This window comes from Triticum aestivum, chromosome 1B (genome assembly GCF_018294505.1).
Source record: "Triticum aestivum cultivar Chinese Spring chromosome 1B, IWGSC CS RefSeq v2.1, whole genome shotgun sequence".
NCBI lineage: Eukaryota > Viridiplantae > Streptophyta > Magnoliopsida > Poales > Poaceae > Triticum > Triticum aestivum.
This window is the reverse complement of record NC_057795.1, coordinates 621,460,656-621,485,132: the sequence shown is the minus strand read 5'-3', so window position 1 is coordinate 621,485,132 and position 24,477 is coordinate 621,460,656. Positions and strand designations below refer to the sequence as shown.

The 24,477-nt window shown below is 46.0% G+C and overlaps 1 protein-coding gene across 1 annotated transcript; it reads right to left on the bottom strand.

The window, feature by feature from the left end:
• Window positions 1–1,465: 1,465 nt before the first annotated feature.
• Window positions 1,466–2,714, bottom strand: LOC123097333 (putative F-box/LRR-repeat protein At3g44080). The gene is made up of 2 exons (XM_044519037.1): window positions 2,598–2,714; window positions 1,466–2,452 (listed from the first exon to the last, which is right to left on the bottom strand). The coding sequence occupies exons 1-2, from the start codon at window positions 2,598–2,600 to the stop codon at window positions 1,763–1,765; spliced, it is 693 nt and encodes a 230-aa protein (XP_044374972.1). The 5' UTR covers window positions 2,601–2,714; the 3' UTR covers window positions 1,466–1,762.
• Window positions 2,715–24,477: the final 21,763 nt, after the last annotated feature.

The window sequence follows — 24,477 nt, the reverse complement described above, 5'->3', positions numbered from 1 at the left end:
GGGCTGTTACTTCCTCCGAGAAGGGCTTGAACTCGTAAAACACTCGTGTGTACAACTGCTCCATAGTTAGGATCTTGCCTCTCCATACCTACCCCCCATTCTACTGTCAGACTTAGAACCACGACATGTTTGATTCTGCTAAAATTGTTGACTGCATGTTTGCTTGTACTGCATAATTAATGTTATATGAGTTGGTATCGAATTGCTTGTGCCGAATTTCGTCATGCCTTTTCTTGTATAGATTGATAACTCACAGATGGAAAAGTCACAGATGGGCAACACTGGATTTCTGGGCTTCTTGAAAGTTAAAATAGGGCCGCTGAAAAAAATAATGTTAAACGGTAGTTGTAAGATACTATGAAAATATAGGAGGGGAATATAGACGTCCTGAATATACATGTTCCACTAAAAAACTGGGAACCTCTAAAAAGAATAATTTTAGATGATGTTCTATATGGAGATAAAGAGGACCAAGTATGGATGAGCCACTGGAGATGCTCTTACATGGTTGATCTGGTTAGCACAACATTATACTATCGCAGGTCGCATTCTACCTACCAAATAATACTTCCTCTATCCCGAATTACTTATCATAGAAATTGATGTATCTAGACATATTTTTAGTTCTAGATACATTCATTTTGATTCATTTCTGCGACAAATAATTCGGGATGGAGGGAGTACTGTAGAAGTTTGCAAACTTACACCGTGTTTCAGTGCAAACTTGGATGGAAAATCGAAGGGGTTTGTTTACATAAGGGGACCTACACTAATAACTAAACCATGATTCAACGCCATCAAAAGAAAGCCACCAGAACAAGTGCATAGACTAGGCACTAGCAAAATCCTGTCACGAACTGATGTCATCCAACATCTGACCAATGGTTATCTCAATGGGTGATGAAAATCCTAGAGTGAGTGCCTGGTTTAATAGATTCCTTTGTGCTTCATTGACTTGACATATGCATCGGGCACCCTTGCAGTTTGTGTATCGGCATTGTTCATGGAAGTGAATTCTCTTCAAACAGACGGCACGGTGCCTGATGAGTCTGATGTATTGCAGCACCTGCCTGTTTTTACAAAGTCCATATCCGCTCATCTCCAGCAGACTCAAGTTGTACTGTTCAAATTTAGGTGTTTCACCGGATACATTGGTCTCGGAGGGGCCCATAGCGGCGAAGGAAGACAGACATAGCTTCATGCAAAAAAATATACTCAGAAAGACCGAAACACAGCTTCTCCATGATAAATGTGGCACCTAAGAATGCACACATGTACTTTAAATGTGTAGCTTTTGACTATTGATTAACACTAAAATACCTTTTTAAATTCTTAGGTGAAAACTGTTAGATTTATCAAGAACATGCTTTCATAATATACATAAAAATTTAGTAGCCAATTTTTCATTTCATATATATAGTACTATATAAAGTAGATACCGTGTAATTTGTATGTTGGGGATACTTTTGCGGGTGTCCAAAATTTTAGCGAAGAGAAGATAGTACCACGTACCTCCATAGAGAGCTTCTTGAGGAGAGGCGCGGCTTCTAGGACAAAAATAGTCCATGGCATTCCAAACATACCCAAACGTCCAAGATAAATATCTCTCAGGTTATTAAATGCGGGTGAGAGTTGTCTTGGATTTTGGTAGTAGTGAGACAGATGTATGATCGAGAGTTTGATGTCATGAAGACAAGGAACATAGCCAAACCGCAGGGTGGGAAAGCTCCCGGCCATATTATCGAGGTCACAAAGAAGCCGCTCAAGTTTTGGAACCCTGATCAGGTCGACTGTGTGGTAGAAGCAAGCACGAATTTCCAGAGCAAGAAGTGAAGAGTCGGGAGCGTCTACCGATAGGATCGAGTCGGTGCGAGAGCCACAGTGGGCCAAGGAAAGGAGCTGGAGTCGGCTGCAGGTGTGGAGGAGGGCCAGGAAGTCTGAGGCAGTGAATCGCAGATTCTGCAGGGTGAGGCTGGTTACCCAGCTGAAAACCACAGGACAAGCACCAAGGAATGACATGAAGCGTCGACCGAGTAGAGCACGCTGCTCGTAGTTGACCATGGCAGCAGGCAGCTCCGTCCGGATGGTGAACTCGAGACGCTCGGCACAGGCTCTTGAGAACGGCGTCGCCGATGGTGAGCAGGTAAGGGTCGATCAGGTAGAAGGCTAGGCACAGGCTCTTGATGCTCCGTTCTTCAGCCAGAAACCACCTCGCGGAATCAGTGTAGCTCTTCATTATACAGTCCACCGTGTGATGGGGTGGGGAGAAACCCTTGGGATGGGGTACCAAGGTGGCCACATCGATGGCGAGGCTGGAAAGCAGACGAGGGAGGTGCCTCCATCGTCTCGCGAGGGCGCCGGTGCTGACGGCCGTGCGCAGGTCGACGAATTGGAGGGTGGTGAGGAGGACGTCGTCAGGGAGCGCGCTGATCCTGTCATTGGAGAGTTTTTTCTGCTAAAACGACACGGGAAAATTAGGGCAAACCAAGAGAGATCGTTCGGAGAAAAATTGTGTGAATTGCGCACAACAAAAACAAAAAGATGCACGCACGTACGGATTGATTAATGAAGAACGCGCGCGGCTGCATCTTACGTACCATGAGGGATTGCGGGATTGGAGCGCACCGCCGCCGGCCAGATATATCTCGAGTCTTTCGTCGTTTTGGAGAGGACCCGATCGAGATAGGAACGGTTTCAATCGATCCACCGCAATGCCGAGTAACCGCCTAGTACAACCTTTTTTTTGGCTAGTACAACTTTAACTAGACCCGCAGCGGGCCTCGGCACGCGGTGCCCGGTCGTAATGCTTTGGATCACGTAAATACCCCGCAACCGACGCTGTTCGGACCGTGAAAGTCATCTAGCGCCGATTTGTATCAGTCCGCTGGACGGTCCGAACGCGATTTCTCCCATAAACCCGAGACAAAAGTAGGAAAGGGTTACGGGAGTCCGGATAGCTTCCAAATCCGTTTCTGACCGCCCTGCCCCCCCCCCCCCCCCCCCCGGGCGCGTGCTCCCGTCTGGCGTCAGCTGCCCGCATTCATGTCGCTATAGAGAGTCCTGCTCCGCATTAAAGACGGCTCAGGGCGGACACGACCTCTCATTGCCTCCACCATTGAAGCGGCGCGCCGACTGAGGGCGCCGCCCGCTGCACGCCCGGCTGAACACGCCTCATCGCTGCATTCATAGGTCTCCATTAACCCCGTGTGGAAGCCGAAAAACCTATTTCGGCCACACGTCTGTTTAGGAGCGGGCCGGCATTAAACACAATTTCGGCCGAGCTCCTCTCGTCCGTCCTCTATTTAAAGGATGACAGACACCGGGCAAGAACCACACCCCTCCCCGCTCCCCTTTCTCCTCCTTCACAATTTTCTCCATCATTTCGATGTCATCCAACGGGCAGGAAGAGCAGTTCTCCGGCATAAAAATCGGCATGGTGGCCCGCCGAGCCCGGTGGATACGGGCGAGGCAGCTCGCTGCGGCTCCACCTCCCTTCCCTGGGCCGACGGAGCAAGTTGTAGCCCCAATCCGGCACGTGGTTCAGCAACTCTCCGCTCCAAGCCAGCCCGTGAAGGAGTGGCGAGTTGCTCCAGGCCAGAACGGAGGGGAGCACGGCGACACCGGCATGGACGACGCCGCGTCATACCGTCCCTCCAGTGCCTACGACCGCTCCATCCGCCGTTGACGCCCATGTAGCCGCGCCATGCAGACAGAGAAAGAAAACGGGTGTGCGGAGGAGATCGACGAGTCAGTGGCCAGCGCATCCGTGTCCACGTCTGCTGGCTGTTAGAGTTGTATTCTCTGTGTATACGTGTACGTGTTGTATACCCGTTGTATTTCCTTGTTGTACAAGTTGATCTATCAATATAAAGATATGCCAGCCGGTTGGGGCTAACCACGGCAAATAATTCCTTTTAACTTGGTATACAGAGCAGGTTGACCCGACCTAGGGTTTCTGCCCGCGCACTTCCGCCGCCGCCGCCATCTTTCCTGCTGTCGCCGCCGCCCGCGTGCCGCCGCCGTAGCACTCCGACGCGATGGCCTCCTCCGCCGCGTTGCAGCTCTCCGCTTCCACCAGCACCTTGTCCCAACCCTCCGCACTATCCACCCCGCCGGCGCCATCATCTCCGCCCCTACCGGCCACCACATCAAGACCATCACGATGCATCTAGATCGCACCAATTTTCTTCTCTGGAAGATGTAGGTCGTCCCCACAATCGTCGGCCAGGGATGGTACGGCTTCCTCGACGGCTCCTACGGAGCACCTCCGGCCACGGTCACCGAAGGAGACGGTGCCAAGGCCGTGACCAAGCCCAACCCGGAGTACGCCTTGTGGTTCTACATGGATCTGCGTGTCCTCAGCATCCTCGTCGGTTCCATGACGGAGGAGATCCTCGGCCATGTCGTTGGCCACTCCACCGCGTCCTCTATGTGGGCGTGCCTCGAGTCCATGTTCTCGGCGCAGAAAAGGGAAGGGGTGCGCCATATGCGGCGTCAACTCTCGACGCTGAAGAAGAACGACCTCACCGCCGCCGCCTACTTTCACAAGATGAAGGGTTTTGTGGATGCCATGGCCCAAGTGGGGTCGCCTCTCTCCGATGCTGAGGTGATCGACTACATCGTCGCCGATCTCGGACCTCGATACGAGTCCCTCCAGCACTCTCTCATGGTATTGGCTGCCGCCGGCGCTGAAAACCTCAGCCTGTCGGACTTCTATTCCATGCTCCTCTCCTGTGAATCCCTCAAGGAGCAGAACACCTTCGCCCCCGAGTTCTCCACCTCCGCTAACGCCGTGGCGCGGCAAGGTGACGGCCATGGAAGGGGGTGCACCTTCGCCGACACCACAACCGACGTCCGCTCCGGGGGTCGCCCTATTGGCCCGCAAGGAGGCGGCCAGTACAACGGCGGCCATCAGGCCTGATAACCCACAAGTATAGGGGATCAATTGTAGCCTCTTTCAATAAGTAAGAGTGTCGAACCCAATGAGTACCTAAAGGTAGAACAAATATTTCCTCAAGTTCTATCGACCACCAATACAACTCTAAGCACGCTTGATGTTTGCTTTACCTAGAACAAGTATGAAACTAGAAGTACTTTGCAGGTGTGATAGGATAGGTTTGCAAGATAATAAAGAGCACGTAAATAAAAAGTAGGGGATGTTTAGATGAAGACACAACTAAGTTAGTTTTAGTAGAGAGCTTTTTGTCACGAGAAAGTTATTTGTCCCTAGGCAATCGATAACTAGACCAGTAATCACTATTGCAATTTTATTTGAGGGAGAAGCATAAGCTAACATACTTTCTCTTCTTGGATCATAAGCACTTATGATTGGAACTCTAGCAAGCATCCGCAACTACTAAAGATCATTAAGGTAAAACCCAACCATAGCATTAAAGCATCAGTCCTCTTTATCCCATACGCAACAACCCCTTACTCGGGTTTATGCTTCTGTCACTCAAGCAACCCACTATAAGCGAATCATGAACGTATTGCAACACCCTACAGTGGGAATCCCTCACGCTTGCACGACACGGAGAGCACCATAGGACAACACCAATAATAAAACATGCAACTCAAACCAATCACGATCATCAATTAACCCATAGGACAAAACGGATCTACTCAAACATCATAGGATAGCCATACATCATTGGGAAATAATATATAGCATTGAGCACCATGTTTAAGTAGAGATTACAACGGATAAAAGAGGGGCTACACCGCTGCATAGAGGAGGGAAGAGTTGGTGATGAAGGCGGTGAAGTTGTTGGTGTAGATCACGGTGATGATGATGGCCCCGGTGGCACTCCGGCGCCACCGGAAGCGAGGGGGAGAGAGCCCACCTTCTTCTTCTTCTTCCTTGACCTTCTCCCTAGATGGGAGAAGGGTTTCCCCTCTGTTCCATGGTCTCCATGGCGTGGGAGGGGCGAGAGCTGTTGGAAATATTCCCTAGAGGCAATAATAAAAGGTTTATTATTATATTTCCTTGTTCATGATAATTGTCTTTATTCATGCTACAATTGTATTATCCGGAAATCATAATACACGTGTGAATACATAGACCACAATACATCCCTAGTAAGCCTCTAGTTGACTAGCTCGTTGGTCAACAGATAGTCATGGTTTCTTGACTATGGACATTAGATGTCGTTGACAACGGGATCACATCATTAGGAGAATAATGTGATGGACAAGACCCAATCCTAAGCATAGCACAAGATCGTGTAGTTCGTTTTGCTAGAGCTTTTCCAAATGTCAAGTATCTCTTCCTTAGACCATGAGATCGTGTAACTCCCGGATGCCGTAGGAGTGCTTTGGGTGTACCAAATGTCACAACGTAACTGGGTGACTATAAAGGTGCACTACAGGTATCTCCGAAAGTGTCTGTTGGGTTGACACGGATCGAGACTGGGATTTGTCACTCCATATAACGGAGAGGTATCACTGGGCCCACTCGGTAGTGCATCATCATAATGAGCTCAAAGTGACCAAGTGTCTGGTCACGGGATCATACATTATGGTACGAGTAAAGTGACTTGCCGGTAACGAGATTGAACGAGGTATTGGGATACCGACCATCGAATCTCGGGCAAGTAACATACCGTCTGACGAAGGGAATAGTATACGGGGTTGTTTGAATCCTCGACATCGTGGTTCATCCGATGAGATCATCGAGGAGTATGTGGGAGCCAACATGGGTATCCAGATCCCGCTGTTGGTTATTGACCGGAGAGCCATCTCGGTCATGTCTGCATGTCTCCCGAACCCGTAGGGTCTACACACTTAAGGTTCGGTGACGCTAGGGTTGTATGAATATGAGTATGCAGCAAACTGAATGTTGTTCGGAGTCCCGGATGAGATCCCAGACGTCACGAGGAGTTCCGGAATGGTCCGGAGGTAAAGAATTATATATAGGAAGTGTTGTTTCGGCCATCGGGAAGGTTTCGGGGTCACCCGGTATTGTACCGGGACCACCGGAAGGGTCCCGGGGGTCCACCGGGTGGGGCCACCTATCCCGGAGGGCCCCGTGGGATGAAGTGGGAGGGGAACCAGCCCCTAGTGGGCTGGTGCGCCTCCCCTTGGGCCCCCCTGCGCCTAGTGTTGGAAACCCTAGGTGGGGGGGGGGGGGGGCGCACCACTTGCCTTGAGGGGCACTCCACCCCCCCTGGCCGCCGCCCCCCTTGGGAGATTGCATCTCCCAGGGCCGGCGCCCCCCCTGGGGGCCTATATAAAGGAGGGCGAGGGGGAGGGCAGCCGCATCCTATGCATTGGCGCCTCCCTCCCCCTGCTACACCTCTTCCTCCTCCCGCAGCAGCTTGGCGAAGCCCTGCCGGAGTTCTGCTGCATCCACCACCACGCCGTTGTGCTGCTGGATCATCATCAACCTCTTCTTCCCCCTTGCTGGATCAAGAAGGAGGAGACGTCATCCGCTCCGTACGTGTGTTGAACACGGAGGTGCTGTCCGTTCGACACTTGGTCATCGGTGATTTGAATCACGGCGAGTACGACTCCATCATTACCGTTCTCTTGAACGCTTCCGCACGTGATCTACAAAGTGGTATGTAGATTCAATCTCTCTCCCATGACTCATTGCTTAGATGAACTCATAGATGGATCTTGGTGAAACCGTAGGAAAAATTTTAATTTTCTGCAACGTTCCCCAACAGTGGCATCATGAGCTAGGTCTATGCGTAGTTCTCTATTGCACGAGTAGAACACAAATTTGTTGTGGGCGTATATCTTGTCAACTTGCTTGCCGCTACTAGTCTTTTCTTGCTTCAGGGGTATTGTGGGATGAAGCGGCCCGAACCGACCTTACACATACGCTTACGTGAGACAGGTTCCATCGACTGACATGCACTAGTTGCATAAGGTGGCTAGCGGGTGTCTGTCTCTCCCACTTTAGTTGGAGCGGATTCGACGAAAAGGGTCCTTATGAAGGGTAAATAGAAGTTGACAAAATCACGTTGTGGTTATTCATGTTAGGGAACGTAGTAATTTCAAAAAAATTCCTACGCACACGCAAGATCATGGTGATGGTATAGCAACGAGAGGGGAGAGTGTTGTCCACGTACCCTCGTAGAATGTAAGCGGAAGCGTTATGACAACGCGGTTGATGTAGTCGTACATCTTCACGATCCGACCGATCCAAGTACCGAACGTACGGCACCACCGTGTTCAGCACACGTTCAGCTCGATGACGTTCCCCGGGCTCCAATCCAGCAAAGCGTCGGGGATGAGTTCCGTCAGCACGACGGCGTGGTGACGATGATGATGTTCTTCCGGCGCAGGGCTTCGCCTAAACTCCACGACGATATGACCGAGGTGGAATATGGTGGAGGGGGGCACCGCACACGGCTAAGGAATGATCCGTAGATCAACTTGTGTGTCCTAGGGGTGCCCCCTCCCCCGTATATAAAGGGGGAGAGGAGGAGGGGGCCGGCCAAGGGGGGAGGCGCGCCCTAGGGGGGGGGGATCCTACTCCAAGTAGGTTTGCCCCCCCCCTTTCCTATTAGGAGTAGGAGAGGGAAGGAAGAGAGGGGAGGGAAGAAGGAAAGGGGGGCCCGGCCGCCCTCCCAATTCGGATTGGGCTTGGGGGGGGCGCCCCCTCCTTTGCCCCTTCTCCCTCCTTTCCACTAAGGCCCAATAAGGCCCATATACTTACCGGGGGGTTCCGGTAACCTCCCAGAGCTCCGCTACATTCCCAATCTCATCCGGAACCTTTCCGGTATCCAAATATACCCGTCAAATATATCAATCTTTATGTCTCGACCATTTTGAGACTCCTCATCATGTCCGTGATCACATCCGGGACTCCGAACAAACTTCGGTACATCAAAACTTATAAACTCATAATAAAACTGTCATCGTAACGTTAAGCGTGCAGACCCTACGGGTTCGAGAACTATGTAGACATGACCTAGAACTATTCTCGGTCAATAACCAATAGCGGAACCTGGATGTCCATATTGGTTCCTACATATTCTATGAAGATCTTTATCGGTCAAACCGCATGACAACATACGTTGTTCCCTTTGTCACCGGTATGTTACTTGCCCGAGATTCGATCATCGGTATCCAATACCTAGTTCAATCTCGTTACCGGCAAGTCTCTTTACTCGTTCAGTAATACATCATCTCACAACTAACTCATTAGTTGCAATGCTTGCAAGGCTTAAGTGATGTGCATTACCGAGAGGGCCCAGAGATACCTCTCCGACAATCGGAGTGAAAAATCCTAATCTCAAAATACGCCAACCCAACATGTACCTTCGGAGACACCTATAGAGCTCCTTTATAATCACCCAGTAACGTTGTGACGTTTGGTAGCACACAAAGTGTTCCTCCGGTAAACGGGAGTTGCATAATCTCATAGTCATAGGAACATGTATAAGTCATGAAGAAAGCAGTAGCAATATACTAAACGATCAAGTGCTAAAGCTAACGGAATGGGTCAAGTCAATCACATCATTCTCCTAATGATGTGATCCCGTTAATCAAATGACAACTCTTTTGTCCATGGCTAGGAAACATAACCATCTTTGATAAACGAGCTAGTCAAGTAGAGGCATACTAGTGACACTATGTTTGTCTATGTATTCACACATGTATTATGTTTCCGGTTAATACAATTCTAGCATGAATAATAAACATTTATCATGATATAAGGAAATGAATAATAACTTTATTATTGCCTCTAGGGCATATTTCCTTCAGTCTCCCACTTGCACTAGAGTCAAGAATCTAGTTCACATCATTATGTGATTTAACATCAATATTCATATCTGTATATGATTAACACCCATAGTTCACATCGTCATTTGACCAACACCCAAAGGGTTTACTAGAGTCAACAATCTAGTTCACATTGCTATGTGATTAACACCCAAAGAGTACTAAGGTATGATCATGTTTTGCTCGTGAGAGAAGTTTAGTCAACAGGTCTGTCACATACAGAGCCGTATGTATTTTGCAAATATTCTATGTCTACAATGCTCTGCACGGAGCTACTCTAGCTAATTGCTCCCACTTTCAATATGTATCCAGATTGCGACTTAGAGTCATCTGGATCAGTGAAAAAGTTTGCATCGATGTAACTTTTACGACGAACTCTTTTATCACCTTTATAATCGAGGAACATCTCCTTAGTCCTCACTAAGGATATTCTTGACCGCTGTCCAGTGATCTACTATTAGATCAAAATTATATTCCTTTGCCAAACTCAGAGCTAGGTATACAATAAGTCTGGTTCACAACATAGCATACTTTATAGAACCTATGACTGAGGCATAGGGTATGACTTTTCATTCTCTTTCTATTTCATGCTATGGTCGGGTCTTGAGTCTTACTCAATTTCACACCTTGCAACACAGGCAAGAACTCCTTCTTTGACTATTCCATTTTGAACTACTTCAAAATCTTATCAAGGTATGTACTCATTGAAAAAATCTTTATCAAGCATCTTGATCTATCTATATAGATCTTGATGCTCAATGTGTAAGCAGCTTCACCGAGGTCTTTCTTTGAAAAACTCCTTCAAACACTCCTTTATGCTTTCCAGAAAATTCTACATCATTTCCAATTAATAATATGTCATTCACATATACTTATCAGAAAGGCTGTAGTGCTCCCACTCACTTTCTTGTAAATACATGCCTTTCCAAAAGTCTGTATAAAACCATATGCTTTGATCAACTCATCAAAGCGTATATTCCAACTCCGAGATGCTTGCACCAGTCCATTGATGGATCGCTGGAGCTTGCACATTTTGTTAGCACCTTTAGGATTAACAAAACCTTCTGGTTGCATCATATACAACTCTTCTGTAAAAAATCCATTAAGGAATGCAGTTTTGACATCCATTTGCCAGATTTCATAAAATGTGGCAATTGCTAACATGATTCAAACAGACTTAAGCATCGATACGAGTGAGAAAATCTCATCTTATTCAACACCTTGAACTTGTTGAAAACCTTTCGCAACAAGTCGAGCTTAGTAGATAGTAACACTACTATCAGTGTCCGTCTTCCTCTTGAAGATCCATTTATTTAACATGGCTTGCTGATCATTGAGCAAGTCAATCAAAGTCCATACTTTGTTCTCATACATGGATCATATCTCAGATTTTATGGTTTCAAGCCATTTCACGGAATCTGGGCTCATCATTGCTTCCTCATAGTTCGTAGGTTCATCATGGTCTAGTAACACGACTTCCAGAACATGATTACCGCACCACTCTGGTGCGGATCTTACTCTGGAAGACCTACGAGGTTCGGTAGTAACTTGATCTGAAGTTTCATGATCAATATCATTATCTTCCTCACTAATTGGTGTAGTGGTCACTGGAACTGATTTCTGTGATGAACTACTTTCCAATTCGGGAGAAGGTACAATTACCTTATCAAGCTCTACTTTCTTCCCACTCACTTCTTTCGAGAGAAACTCCTTCTCTAGAAAGGATCCATCTTAGCAACGAATCTTGCTTTCGGATCTGTGATAGAAGGTGTACCCAACAGTTTCCTTTGGGTATTCTATGAAGACACACTTCTCCGATTTGGGTTTGAGCTTATCAGGTTGAAACTTTTTCACATAAGCATCGCAGCCCCAAACTTTAAGAAACGAAAACTTTTGTTTCTTGCCAAACCACCGTTCATAAGGCGTCGTCTCAACGGATTTTGATGGTGCCCTATTTAAAGTGAATGCAACTGTCTCTAATGCATAACCCCAAAACAATAGTGGTAAATTGATAAGAGATATCATAGATTGCACAATATCCAATAAAGTGCGGTTACGACTTCCGGACACACCATAACGCTATAGTGTTCTAGGTGGTGTGAACTGTGAAACTATTCCACATTGTTTTATATGAAGACCAAACTCGTAACTCAAATATTCATCTCCACGATCAGATCGCAGAAACTTTATTTTATTGTTACGATGATTTTCCACTTCACTCTGAAATTCTTTGAACCTTTCAACTATTTCAAACTTATGTTTCATCAATTAGATACACTCATATCTGCTCAAATCATCTTGTGAAGGTCAGAAAATAATGATATCCGCCACGAGCATCAATACTCATTGGACCGCATACATCAGTATGTATTATTTCCAATAAGTCACTAGCTCGTACATTGTTCTGGAGAATGGAGTTTTAGTCATCTTGCCCATAAGGCACGGTTCGCAAGCATCAAATGATTCATAATCAAATGATTCAAAAAATCCATCTTTATGGAGTTTTTTCATGCGCTTTACACCGATATGACCTAAACGGCAGTGCCACAAACAAGTTGCACTATCATTATTAACTTTGCATCTTTTGGCATCAATATTATGATTATGTGTATCACTATGATCGAGATCCAATAAACTATTTTCATTGGGTGTATGACCATCAAAGGTTTTATTCATGTAAACAGAACAACAATTATTCTCTGACTTTAAATGATTAACCGTATTGCAATAAACATGATCAAATCATATTTATGCTCAACGCAAATGCCAAATAACATTTATTTAGGTTTAACACTAATCCTGAAAGTATAGGGAGTGTGCGATGATGATCATATCAATCTTGGAACCACTTCCAACACACATCATCACTTCACCCTCAACTAGTTTTTGTTTATTCTGTAACTCCTGTTTCGAGTTACTAATCTTAGCAACCGAGCAAGTATCAAATACTCAGGAGCTACGATAAACACTAGTAAGGTACACATCAATAACATGTATATCAAATATACCCTTGTTCACTTTGCCATCCTTCTTATCCACCAAATATTCAGGGCATTTCCGCTTCCAGTGACCATTTCCTTTGCAGTAGAAGCACTTAGTTTCAGGCTTTGGTTCAGCTTTGGGCTTCTTTATGGGAGTGACAACTTGCTTGTCATTCTACTTGAAGTTCCCCTTTCTTTCCCTTCGCCCTTTTCTTGAAACTAGTGATCTTGTCAATCATCAACACTTGATGCTCTTTTATTGATTTCTACCTTCGTCGATTTCAGCATCACGAAGAGCTCGGGAATCATTTTCGTCATCCCTTGCATTATAGTTCATCACGAAGTTCCAGTAACTTGGTGATGGTGACTAGAGAACTCTGCCAATCACTATCTTGTCTGGAAGATTAACTCCCACTTGATTCAAGCGATTGTTAGTACTCAGACAATCTAAGCACTTGCTCACTAGTTGAGCAATTCTCCTCCATCTTTTTAGCTATAGAACTTGTTGGAGACTTCATATCTCTTAACTCGGGTATTTGCTTGAAATATTAACTTCAACTCCTGGAACATCTCATATGGTCCATGACGTTCAAAAACATCTTTGAAGTCCCGATTCTAAGCTGTTAAGCATGGTGCACTAATACTATCAAGTAGTCATCACATTGAGCTAGCCAAATGTTCATAACGTCTGCATCTGCTCCTGCAATAGGTTTGTCACCTAGCGGTGCATCAAGGACATAATTTTTCTGTGCAACAACGAGGATAATCCTCAGATCACGGACTGAATCCGCATCATTGCTACTAACATCTTTCAACTTAGTTTTCTCTAGGAACACATATAAAACATAGGGAAGCAACAACGCGAGCTATAGATCTACAACATAATTTGCAAAATACAGCAGGACTAAGTTCATGATAAATTAAAGTTCAATTAATCATATTACTTAAGAACTCCAACTTAGATAGACATCCCTCTAATCTTCTAAGTGATCACGTGATCCAAATCAACTAAACCATGTCCGATCATCACGTGAGATGGAGTAGTTTCAATGGTGAACATCACTATGTTGATCATATCTACTATATGATTCACGCTCGACCTTTCGGTCTCCGTGTTCCGAGGCCATATCTGTTATATGCTAGGCTCGTCAAGTTTAACCTGAGTATTCCGCGTGTGCAACTGTTTTGCCCCCTTGTATTTGAATGTAGAGCCTATCACACCCGATCATCACGTGGTGTCTCAGCACGAAGAACTTTCGCAATGGTGCATACTCAGGGAGAACACTTCTTGATAATTAGTGAGAGATCATCTTAATGCTACCGCCGAACTAAGCAAAATAAGATGTATAACAGATAAACATCATATGCAATCAAAATATGTGACATGATATGGCCATGATCATCTTGCGCCTTTGATCTCCATCTCCAAAGTACTGTCATGATCTCTATCGTCACCGACATGACACCATGATCTCCATCATCTTGATCTATATCAATGTGTCATCACATGGTCGTCTCGCCAACTATTGCTCTTGCAACTATTGCTATCGCATAGCGATAAAGTAAAGCAATTATTTGGCACTTGCATCTTATGCAACAAAGAGACAACCGTAGGGCTTCTGCCAGTTGCCGATAACTTCAACAAAACATGATCATCTCATACAATAACTTATATCTCATCACGTCTTGACCATATCACATCACAACATGCCCTGCAAAAAAAAGTTAGACGTCCTCTACTTTGTTGTTGCAAGTTTTACGTGGCTGCTACGGGCTGAGCAAGAACCGTTCTTACCTACACATCAAAATCACAACGATAGTTCGTCAAGTTAGTGTTGTTTTAACCTTCGCAAGGACCGGGCGTAGCCACACTCGGTTCAACTAAAGTTGGAGAAACAGACACCCACCAGCCACCTGTGTGCAAAGCACGTCGGTAGAACCAGTCTCGCGTAAGTGTACGCGTAATGTCGGTCCAGGCCGCTTCATCCAACAATACCGCCAAACCAAAGTATGACATGCTGGTAAGCAGTATGACTTGTATCGCCCACAACTCACTTGTGTTCTACTCGTGCATATAACATCTACGCATAAAACCTAGGCTCGGATGCCACTGTTAGGGAACGTAGTAATTTCAAAAAAAATCCTACGCACACGCAAGATCATGGTGATGGTATAGCAACGAGAGGGGAGAGTGTTGTCCACGTACCCTCGTAGACCGTAAGCGGAAGCGTTATGACAACGCGGTTGATGTAGTCGTACGTCTTCATGATCCGACCGATCCAAGTACCGAACGTATGGCACCTCCGTGTTCAGCACACATTCAGCTCGATGACGTTCCCCGGGCTCCAATCCAGCAAAGCGTCGGGGATGAGTTCCGTCAGCACGACAGCGTGGTGACGATGATGATGTTCTTCCGGCGCAGGGCTTCGCCTAAACTCCGCGACGATATGACCGAGGTGGAATATGGTCGAGGGGGCACCACACATGGCTAAGGAACGATCCGTAGATCAACTTGTGTGTCCTAGGGGTGCCCCCCTCCCTCGTATATAAAGGGGGAGAGGAAAAGGGGGCCGGCCAAGGGGGGAGGCGCGCCCTAGGGGGGGGGCAATCCTACTCCAAGTAGGTTTGGCCCCCCCTTCCTATTAGGAGTAGGAGAGGGAAGGAAGAGAGGGGAGGGAAGAAGGAAAGGGGGGGCCGGCCCCCCTCCCAATTCGGATTGGGCTTGGGGGGGCGCCCCCTCCTTTTCCCCTTCTCCCTCCTTTCCACTAAGGCATAATAAGGCCCATATACTTACCGGGGGGTTCCGGTAACCTCCCAGAGCTCCGGTATATTCCCAACCTCATCCGGAACCTTTCCGGTATCCAAATATATCCGTCCAATATATCAATCTTTATGTCTCAACCATTTCGAGACTCCTCGTCATGTCTGTGATCACATCCGGGACTCCGAACAAACTTTGGTACATCAAAACTTATAAACTCATAATAAAACTGTCATCGTAACATTAAGCGTGCGGACCCTACGGGTTTGAGAACTATGTAGACATGACCTAGAACTATTCTCGGTCAATAACCAATAGCGGAACCTGGATGTCCATATTGGTTCCTACATATTCTACGAAGATCTTTATCGGTCAAACCGCATAACAACATACGTTGTTCCCTTTGTCACCGGTATGTTACTTGCCCGAGATTCGATCGTCGGTATCCAATACCTAGTTCAATCTCGTTACCGGCAAGTCTCTTTACTTGTTCCGTAATACATCATCTCACAACTAACTCATTAGTTGCAATGCTTGCAAGGCTTAAGTGATGTGCATTACCGAGAGGGCCCAGAGATACCTCTCCAACAATCGGAGTGAAAAATCCTAATCTCGAAATACGCCAACCCAACATGTACCTTCAGAGACACCTGTAGAGCTCCTTTATAATCACCCAGTAACGTTGTGACATTTGGTAGCACACAAAGTGTTCCTCCGGTAAACGGGAGTTGCATAATCTCATAGTCATAGGAACATGTATAAGTCATGAAGAAAGCAGTAGCAATATACTAAACGATCAAGTGCTAAAGCTAACGGAATGGGTCAAGTCAATCACATCATTCTCCTAATGATGTGATCCCGTTAATCAAATGACAACTCTTTTGTCCATGGCTAGGAAACATAACCATCTTTGATAAACGAGCTAGTCAAGTAGAGGCATACTAGTGACACTATGTTTGTCTATGTATTCACACATGTATTATGTTTCCGGTTAATACAATTCTAGCATGAATAATAAATATTTATCATGATATAAGGAAATAAATAATAACTTTATTATTGCCTCTAGGGCATATTTACTTCAATTCGTAGGTAAGAAAACGTTCTTGCTAGAACCCAATTGCAGCCACGTAAAAGATGCAACAACAATTAGAGGACGTCTAACTTGTTTTTGCAGCAATTGTCATGTGATGTGATATGGCCAGAAGTTGTGATGAATGATGAATGATATATTGTGATGTATGAGATCATGTTCTTGTAATAGGAATCACGACTTGCATGTCGATGAGTATGACAACCGGTAGGAGCCATAGGAGTTGTCTTTATTTTTTGTATGACCTGCGTGTCATTGAAGAACGCCATGTAAATTACTTTACTTTATTGCTAAACGCGTTAGCCATAGAAGTAGAAGTAGTCATTGGCGTGACAACTTCATGAAGACACGATGATGGAGATCATGATGATGGAGATCATGGTGTCATGCCGGTGACGAAGATGATCATGGAGCCCCGAAGATGGAGATCAAAGGAGCTATATGATATTGGCCATATCATGTCACTATTATATAATTGCATGTGATGTTTATTATGTTTATGCATCTGGTTTACTTAGAACGACGGTAGTAAATAAGATGATCCCTTATAATAATTTCAAGAAAGTGTTCCCCCTAACTGTGTGCCGTTGCTAAAGTTCGTCGTTTCGAAGCACCATGTGACGATCGGGTGTGATAGATCCTTACGTTCACATACAACGGGTGTAAGACAGTTTTACACATGCAAAACACTTAGGGTTAACTTGACGAGGCTAGCATGTACAGACATGGCCTCGGAACACAAGAGACCGAAAGGTCGAACATGAGTCGTATGGAAGATACGATCAACATGGAGATGTTCACCGATGATGACTAGTCCGTCTCACGTGATGATCGGACACGGCATAGTCGACTCGGATCGTGTAACACTTAGATGACTAGAGGGATGTCAATCTGAGTGGGAGTTCATTAAATGATTTGATTAGATGAACTTAATTATCATGAACTTAGTCTAAAGTCTTTGCAAAATATGTCTTGTAGATCAAATGGCCAACGCTCATGTCAACATGAACTTCAACGCGTTCCTAGAGAAAACCAAGCTGAAAGATGATGGCAGCAACTATTCAGACTGGGTCCAGAACCTGAGGATCATCCTCATAGCAGCCAAGAAAGGTTATGTCCTAGACGCACCGCTAGGTGAAGCGCCCATCCCAGAGAACCAAGAGGTTATGAACACTTGGCAATCACGTGCTGATGATTACTCCCTCGTTCAGTGCGGCATGCTTTACAGCTTAGAACCGGGGCTCCAAAAGCGTTTTGAGCGACACGGAGCATATGAGATGTTCGAGGAGCTGAAAATGGTTTTTCAAGCTCATGCCCGGGTCGAGAGATATGAAGTCTCTGACAAGTTCTATAGTTGTAAGATGGAGGAAAATAGTTCTGTCTGTGAGCACATACTCAAAATGTCTGGGTTGCACAACCGCCTGTCCCAGCTGGAGATCAACCTCCCGGACGAGGCGGTCATTGACAGAATCCTTCAGTCGCTCCCACCGAGCTATAAGAGCTTTGTGCTGAACTACAATATGCAGGGGATGGTGAAGACCATTCCTGAAGTATTTTCAATGATGAAGTCAGCAGAGGTTGAAATCAAGAAAGAACATGAAGTGTTGATGGTCAATAAGACCACTAAGTTCAAGAAGGGCAAGGGTAAGAAGAACTTCAAGAAGGACGGCAAAGATGTTGCCGCGCCCGGTAAGCCAGTTGCCGGGAAGAAGTCAAAGAATGGACCCAAGCCTGAAACTGAGTGCTTTTATTGCAAAGGGAAGGGTCACTGGAAGCGGAACTGCCCCAAATACTTAGCGGACAAGAAGGCCGGCAACACTAAAGGTATATTTGATATACATGTAATTGATGTGTACCTTACCAGTACTCGTAGTAACTCCTGGGGGTATTTGATACCGGTGTTGTTGCTCATATTTGTAACTCACAGCAGGAGCTGCGAAATAAGTGGAGACTGGCGAAGGACGAGGCGACGATGCACGTCGGGAATGGTTCCAAGGTCGATGTGATCACCGTCGGCACGCTACCTCTACATTTACCTACGGGATTAGTTGTAAACCTCAATAATTGTTATTTAGTGCCAAGTTTGAGCATGAACATTGTATCTGGATCTCGTTTGATGTGAGATGGCTACTCATTTAAATCCGAGAATAATGGTTGTTCTATTTATATGAGAGATATGTTTTATGGTCATGCCCCAATGGTCAATGGTTTATTCTTAATGAATCTCGAACGTAATGTTACACATATTCATAGTGTGAATACCAAAAGATGTAAAGTTGATAACGATAGTCCCACATACTTGTGGCACTGCCGCCTTGGTCACATTGGTGTCAAGCGCATGAAGAAGCTCCATGCTGATGGACTTTCAGAGTCTCTCGATTATGAATCATTTGACACATGCGAACCATGACTCATGGGCAAAATGACCAAGACTCCGTTCTTCAGAACAATGGAGCAAGCAACCAACTTATTGGAAATCATACATACTAATGTGTGTGGTCCAATGAGCATTGAGGCTCGCGGAGGATATCGTTATGTTCTCACTCTCACTGATGACTTAAGTAGATATGGGTATGTCTACTTGATGAAACACAAGTCTGAGACCTTTGAAAAGTTCAAGGAATTTCAGAATGAAGTAGAGAATCAACGTGACCAAAAGATAAAATTCTTACGATCGGATCGTGGAGGAGAATATTTAAGTCACGAATTTGGTACACACTTAAGAAAATGTGGAATTGTTTCACAACTCACGCCGCCTGGAACACCTCAGCGTAACGGTGTGTCTGAACGTTGTAATCGCACTCTATTGGATATGGTGCGATCTATGATGTCTCTTACCGATTTACCGCTATCATTTTGGGGATACGCTCTAGAGACAGCTACATTCACTTTAAATAGGGCACCGTCTAAATCCGTTGAGATGACACCGTATGAATTATGGTTTGGGAAGAAATCTAAGATGTCGTTTCTAAAAGTTTGGGGATGCGATGCTTATGTCAAGAAACTTCAACCTGAAAAGCTCGAACCCAAGTCGGAAAAATGCGTCTTCATAGGATACCCTAAGGAAACCATTGGGTATACCTTCTACCTTAGATCCGAAGGCAAGATCTTTGTTGCCAAGAACGGATCCTTTCTGGAAAAGGAGTTTCTCTCGAAAGGAGTAAGTGGGAGGAAAGTATAACTCGATGAAGTACTACCTCTTGAACCGGAAAGTAGTGCAGCTCAGGAAAATGTTCCTGTGGTGCCTATACCAACTGGAGAGGAAATTAACGATGATGATCAAGGTACTTCGGATCAAGTTGCTACTGAACTTCGTAGGTCCACTAGGACACGTTCCACACCACAGTGGTATGGCAACCCTGTCCTGGAAATCATGTTGTTAGACAACGGTGAACCTTCGAACTATGAAGAATCGATGGCGGGCCCAGATTCCAACAAATGGCTAGAAGCCATGCAATCCGAGATAGAATCCATGTATGAAAACAAAGTATGGACTTTGACTGACTTGCCCGATGATCGGCGAGCGATAGAAAACAAATGGATCTTTAAGAAGAAGATGGACGCGGATGGTAATGTCACCATCTATAAAGCTCGACTTGTCGCTAAGGGTTATCGGCAAGTTCAAGGGATTGACTATGATGAGACTTTCTCTCCCGTAGCGAATCTTAAGTCCGTCCGAATCATGTTAGCAATTGCCGCATAGTATGATTATGAGATATGGAAGATGGACGTCAAAACGGCATTCCTTAACTGTTATCTTAAGGAAGAGCTGTATATGATGCAGCCGGAAAGTTTTGTCGATCCTAAGAATGCTAACAAAGTGTGCAAGCTCTAGCGATCCATTTATGGGCTGGTGCAAGCATCTCGGAGTTGGAATATTCGCTTTGATGAGATGATCAAAGTGTTTGGGTTTATGCAGACTTACGGAGAAGCCTGCGTTTACAAGAAAGTGAGTGGGAGCTCTGTAGCATTTCTCATATTATATGTAGATGACATACTTTTGATGGGAAATGATATAGAATTCTTGGACAGCATTAAGGCCTACTTGAATAAGTGTTTTTCAATGAAGGACCTTGGAGAAGTTGCTTACATATTAGGCATCAAAATCTATAGGGATAGATCAAGACGCCTCATAGGTCTTTCACAAAGCACATACCTTGATAAGATTTTGAAGAAGTTCAAAATGGATCAGTCCAAGAAAGGGTTCTTGTGTGTATTGCAAGGTGTGAGATTGAGCTCGGCTCAATGCCCGACCACGGCAAAAGATAAAGATGAGATGAGTGTCATCCCCTATGCCTCAGCCATAGGATCTATTATGTATGCCATGCTGTGTACCAGACCTGATGTAAACCTTGCCGTAAGTTTGGTAGGAAGGTACCAAAGTAATCCCGGCAAGGAACACTGGACAGCGGTCAAGAATATCCTGAAGTACCTGAAAAGGACAAAGGACATGTTTCTTGTTTATGGAGGTGACGAAGAGCTCGTCGTAAAGGGTTACGTCGACACTAGCTTCGACATAGATCTGGATGACTCTAAGTCACAAACCGGATACGTGTATGTTGAATGGTGGGGTAGTAAGCTGGTGCAGCTGCAAGCAGAGCGTCGTGGCAGGATCTACATGTGAAGCGGAATACATGGCAGCCTCGGAGGCAGCGCATGAAACAATTTGGGTGAAGGAGTTCATCACCGACCTAGGAGTCATACCCAATGCGTCGGGGCCGATCAAACTCTTCTGTGACAACACTGGAGCTATTGCCCTTGCCAAGGAGCCCAGGTTTCACAAGAAGACCAGGCACATCAAGCGTCGTTTCAACTCCATCCGTGAAAATGTTCAAGATGGAGATATAGATATTTGCAAAGTACATACGGATCTGAATGTCGCAGATCCATTGACTAAACCTCTTTCGCGAGCAAAACATGATCAACACCAGAACTCTATGGGTGTTTGATTCATCACAATGTAACTAGATTATTGACTCTAGTGCAAGTGGGAGACTGTTGGAAATATGCCCTAGAGGCAATAATAAAAGGTTTATTATTATATTTCCTTGTTCATGATAATTGTCTTTATTCATGCTATAATTGTATTATCCGGAAATCATAATACACGTGTGAATACATAGACCACAATACGTCCCTAGTAAGCCCCTAGTTGACTAGCTCGTTGGTCAACAGATAGTCATGGTTTCCTGACTATGGACATTAGATGTCGTTGACAACGGGATCACATCATTAGGAGAATGATGTGATGGACAAGACCCAATCCTAAGCATAGCACAAGATCGTGTAGTTCGTTTTGCTAGAACTTTTCCAAATGTCAAGTATCTCTTCCTTAGACCATGAGATCGTGTAACTCCCGGATGCCGTAGGAGTGCTTTGGGTGTACCAAACGTCACAACGTAACTGGCTGACTATAAAGGTGCACTACAGGTATCTCCAAAAGTGTCTGTTGGGTTGACACGGATCGAGACTAGGATTTGTCACTCCGTATAACGGAGAGGTATCACTGGGCCCACTCGGTAGTGCATCATCATAATGAGCTCAAAGTGACCAAGTGTATGGTCACGGGATCATGCATTATGGTACGAGTAAAGTGACTTGTCGGTAACGAGATTGAACGAGGTATTGGGATACGACGATTGAATCTTGGGCAAGTAACATACCGTCTGACAAAGGGAATAGTATACGGGGTTGTTTGAATCCTCGGCATCGTGGTTCATCCGATGAGATCATCGAGGAGTATGTGGGAGCCAACATGGGTATCCAGATCCCGATGTTGGTTATTGACCGGAGAGCCGTCTCGGTCATGTCTGCATGTCTCCCGCCCGTAGGGTCTACACACTTAAGGTGCGGTGACGCTAGGGTTGTATGAATATGAGTATGCAGCAAACCGAATGTTGTTAGGAGTCCAAGATGAGATCCCGGACGTCACGAGGAGTTCCCGAATGGTCCGGAGGTAAAGAATTATATATAGGAAGTGCTGTTTCGACCATCGGGAAAGTTTCGGGGTCACCCGGTATTGTACCGGGACCACCGGAAGGGTCCCGGGGGTTCACCGGGTGGGGCCACCTATCCCGGAGGGCCCCGTGGGCTGAAGTGGGAGGGGAACCAGCCCCTAGTGGGCTGGTGCGCCCCCCCTTGGGCCCCCTGCGCCTAGAGTTGGAAACCCTAGGTGGGGGGGGGGGCACCACTTGCCTTGGGGGGCACTCCACCCCCCTGGCCGCCGCCCCCCTTGGTAGATTGCATCTCCCAGGGCCGCCCCCTGGGGGCCTATATAAAGGAGGGCAAGGGGGAGGGCAGCCGCACCCTGTGCATTGGCGCCTCCCTCCCCCTGCTACACCTCTTCCTCCTCCCGCAGCAGCTTGGCGAAGCCCTGTCGGAGTTCTGCTACATCCACCACCACGCCGTTGTGCTGCTGGATCATCATCAACCTCTCCTTCCCCCTTGCTGGATCAAGAAGGAGGAGACGTCATCCGCTCCGTACGTGTGTTGAACGCGGAGGTGCTGTCCGTTCGACACTTGGTCATCGGTGATTTGAATCACGGCGAGTACGACTCCATCATCACCGTTCTCTTGAACGCTTCCGCACGCGATCTACAAAGTGGTATGTAGATGCAATCTCTCTCCCATGACTCATTGCTTAGATGAACTCATAGATGGATCTTGGTGAAACCGTAGGAAAATTTTTAATTTTCTGCAACGTTCCCCAACAAGAGCCCCTCCGAGATTGGATCTGTCTCTCTGTCTCTCTCTGTTTCTGCGTTTCGGTATTTTGCCCTTTCACCGTTTCTTATATATCCCGAGATCCGTAACTCCGATTGGATTGAAACCTTTGCCACGATTTTTTTCCCGAAAATTAGCTTTCTTGCGGCAAAAGAAGAGCAACAACCGCCTTACGGGGTGCCCACGAGGGTCAGGGGCGTGATACGTCCATTTTGCATCATGCTTTTATATCGATATGTATTGCATTGTGGACTGATATTACACATTATGTCGCAATACTTATGGCTATTCTCTCTTATTTTACAGGTTTACATGAAGAGGGAGAATGCTGATAGCTGGGATTCTGGGCTGGAAAAGGAGCAAAATTGGAGACCTATTCTGCACAGTTCCAAAAGTCCTGAAACTCCACGAAAGTCTTTTTTGGAATTAATAATAAATATTGAGTGGAAGAAGTATCAGAGGGGGCCCACACCCTGGCCACGAGTGTGGGGACGTGCCCTACCCCCCTGGGTGCGCCCCGTGCCTCGTGGGCCCCCTGGCAGCCCTCCGGTGACCATCTTCTGTTATATGAAGTCTTTTACCCTGGAAAAAATCATAAGCAAGCTTTCGGGACGAAACTCCACCGCCCCGAGGCGGAACCTTGGCAGAACCAATCTAGGGCTCTGGCGGAGCTGTTCTGCCGGGGAAACTTCCCTCCGGGAGGGGGAAATCATCACCATCGTCATCACCAACGATTCTCGCATCAGGAGGGGGTCAATCTCCATCAACATCTTCACCAGCACCATCTCCTCTCAAACCCTAGTTCATCTCTTGTATCCAATCATTGTACCCAAGCCTTAGATTGGTACCTGTGGGTTGCTAGTAGTGTTGATTACTCCTTGTAGTTGATGCTAGTTAGTTTATTTGGTGGAAGATCATATGTTTAGATCCTTAATGCATATTAATACCCCTCTGATTATGAACATGAATATGCTTTGTGAGTAGTTGCGTTTGTTCCTGAGGACATGGGAGAAGTCTTGCTATTAGTAGTCATGTGAATTTGGTATTCGTTCGATATTTTGATGAGATGTATGTTGTCTCTCCTCTAGTGGTGTTATGTGAACGTCGATTACATGACACTTCACCATTATTTGGGCCTAGAGGAAGTCACCATTATTTGGGCCTAGAGGAAGGCATTGGTAAGT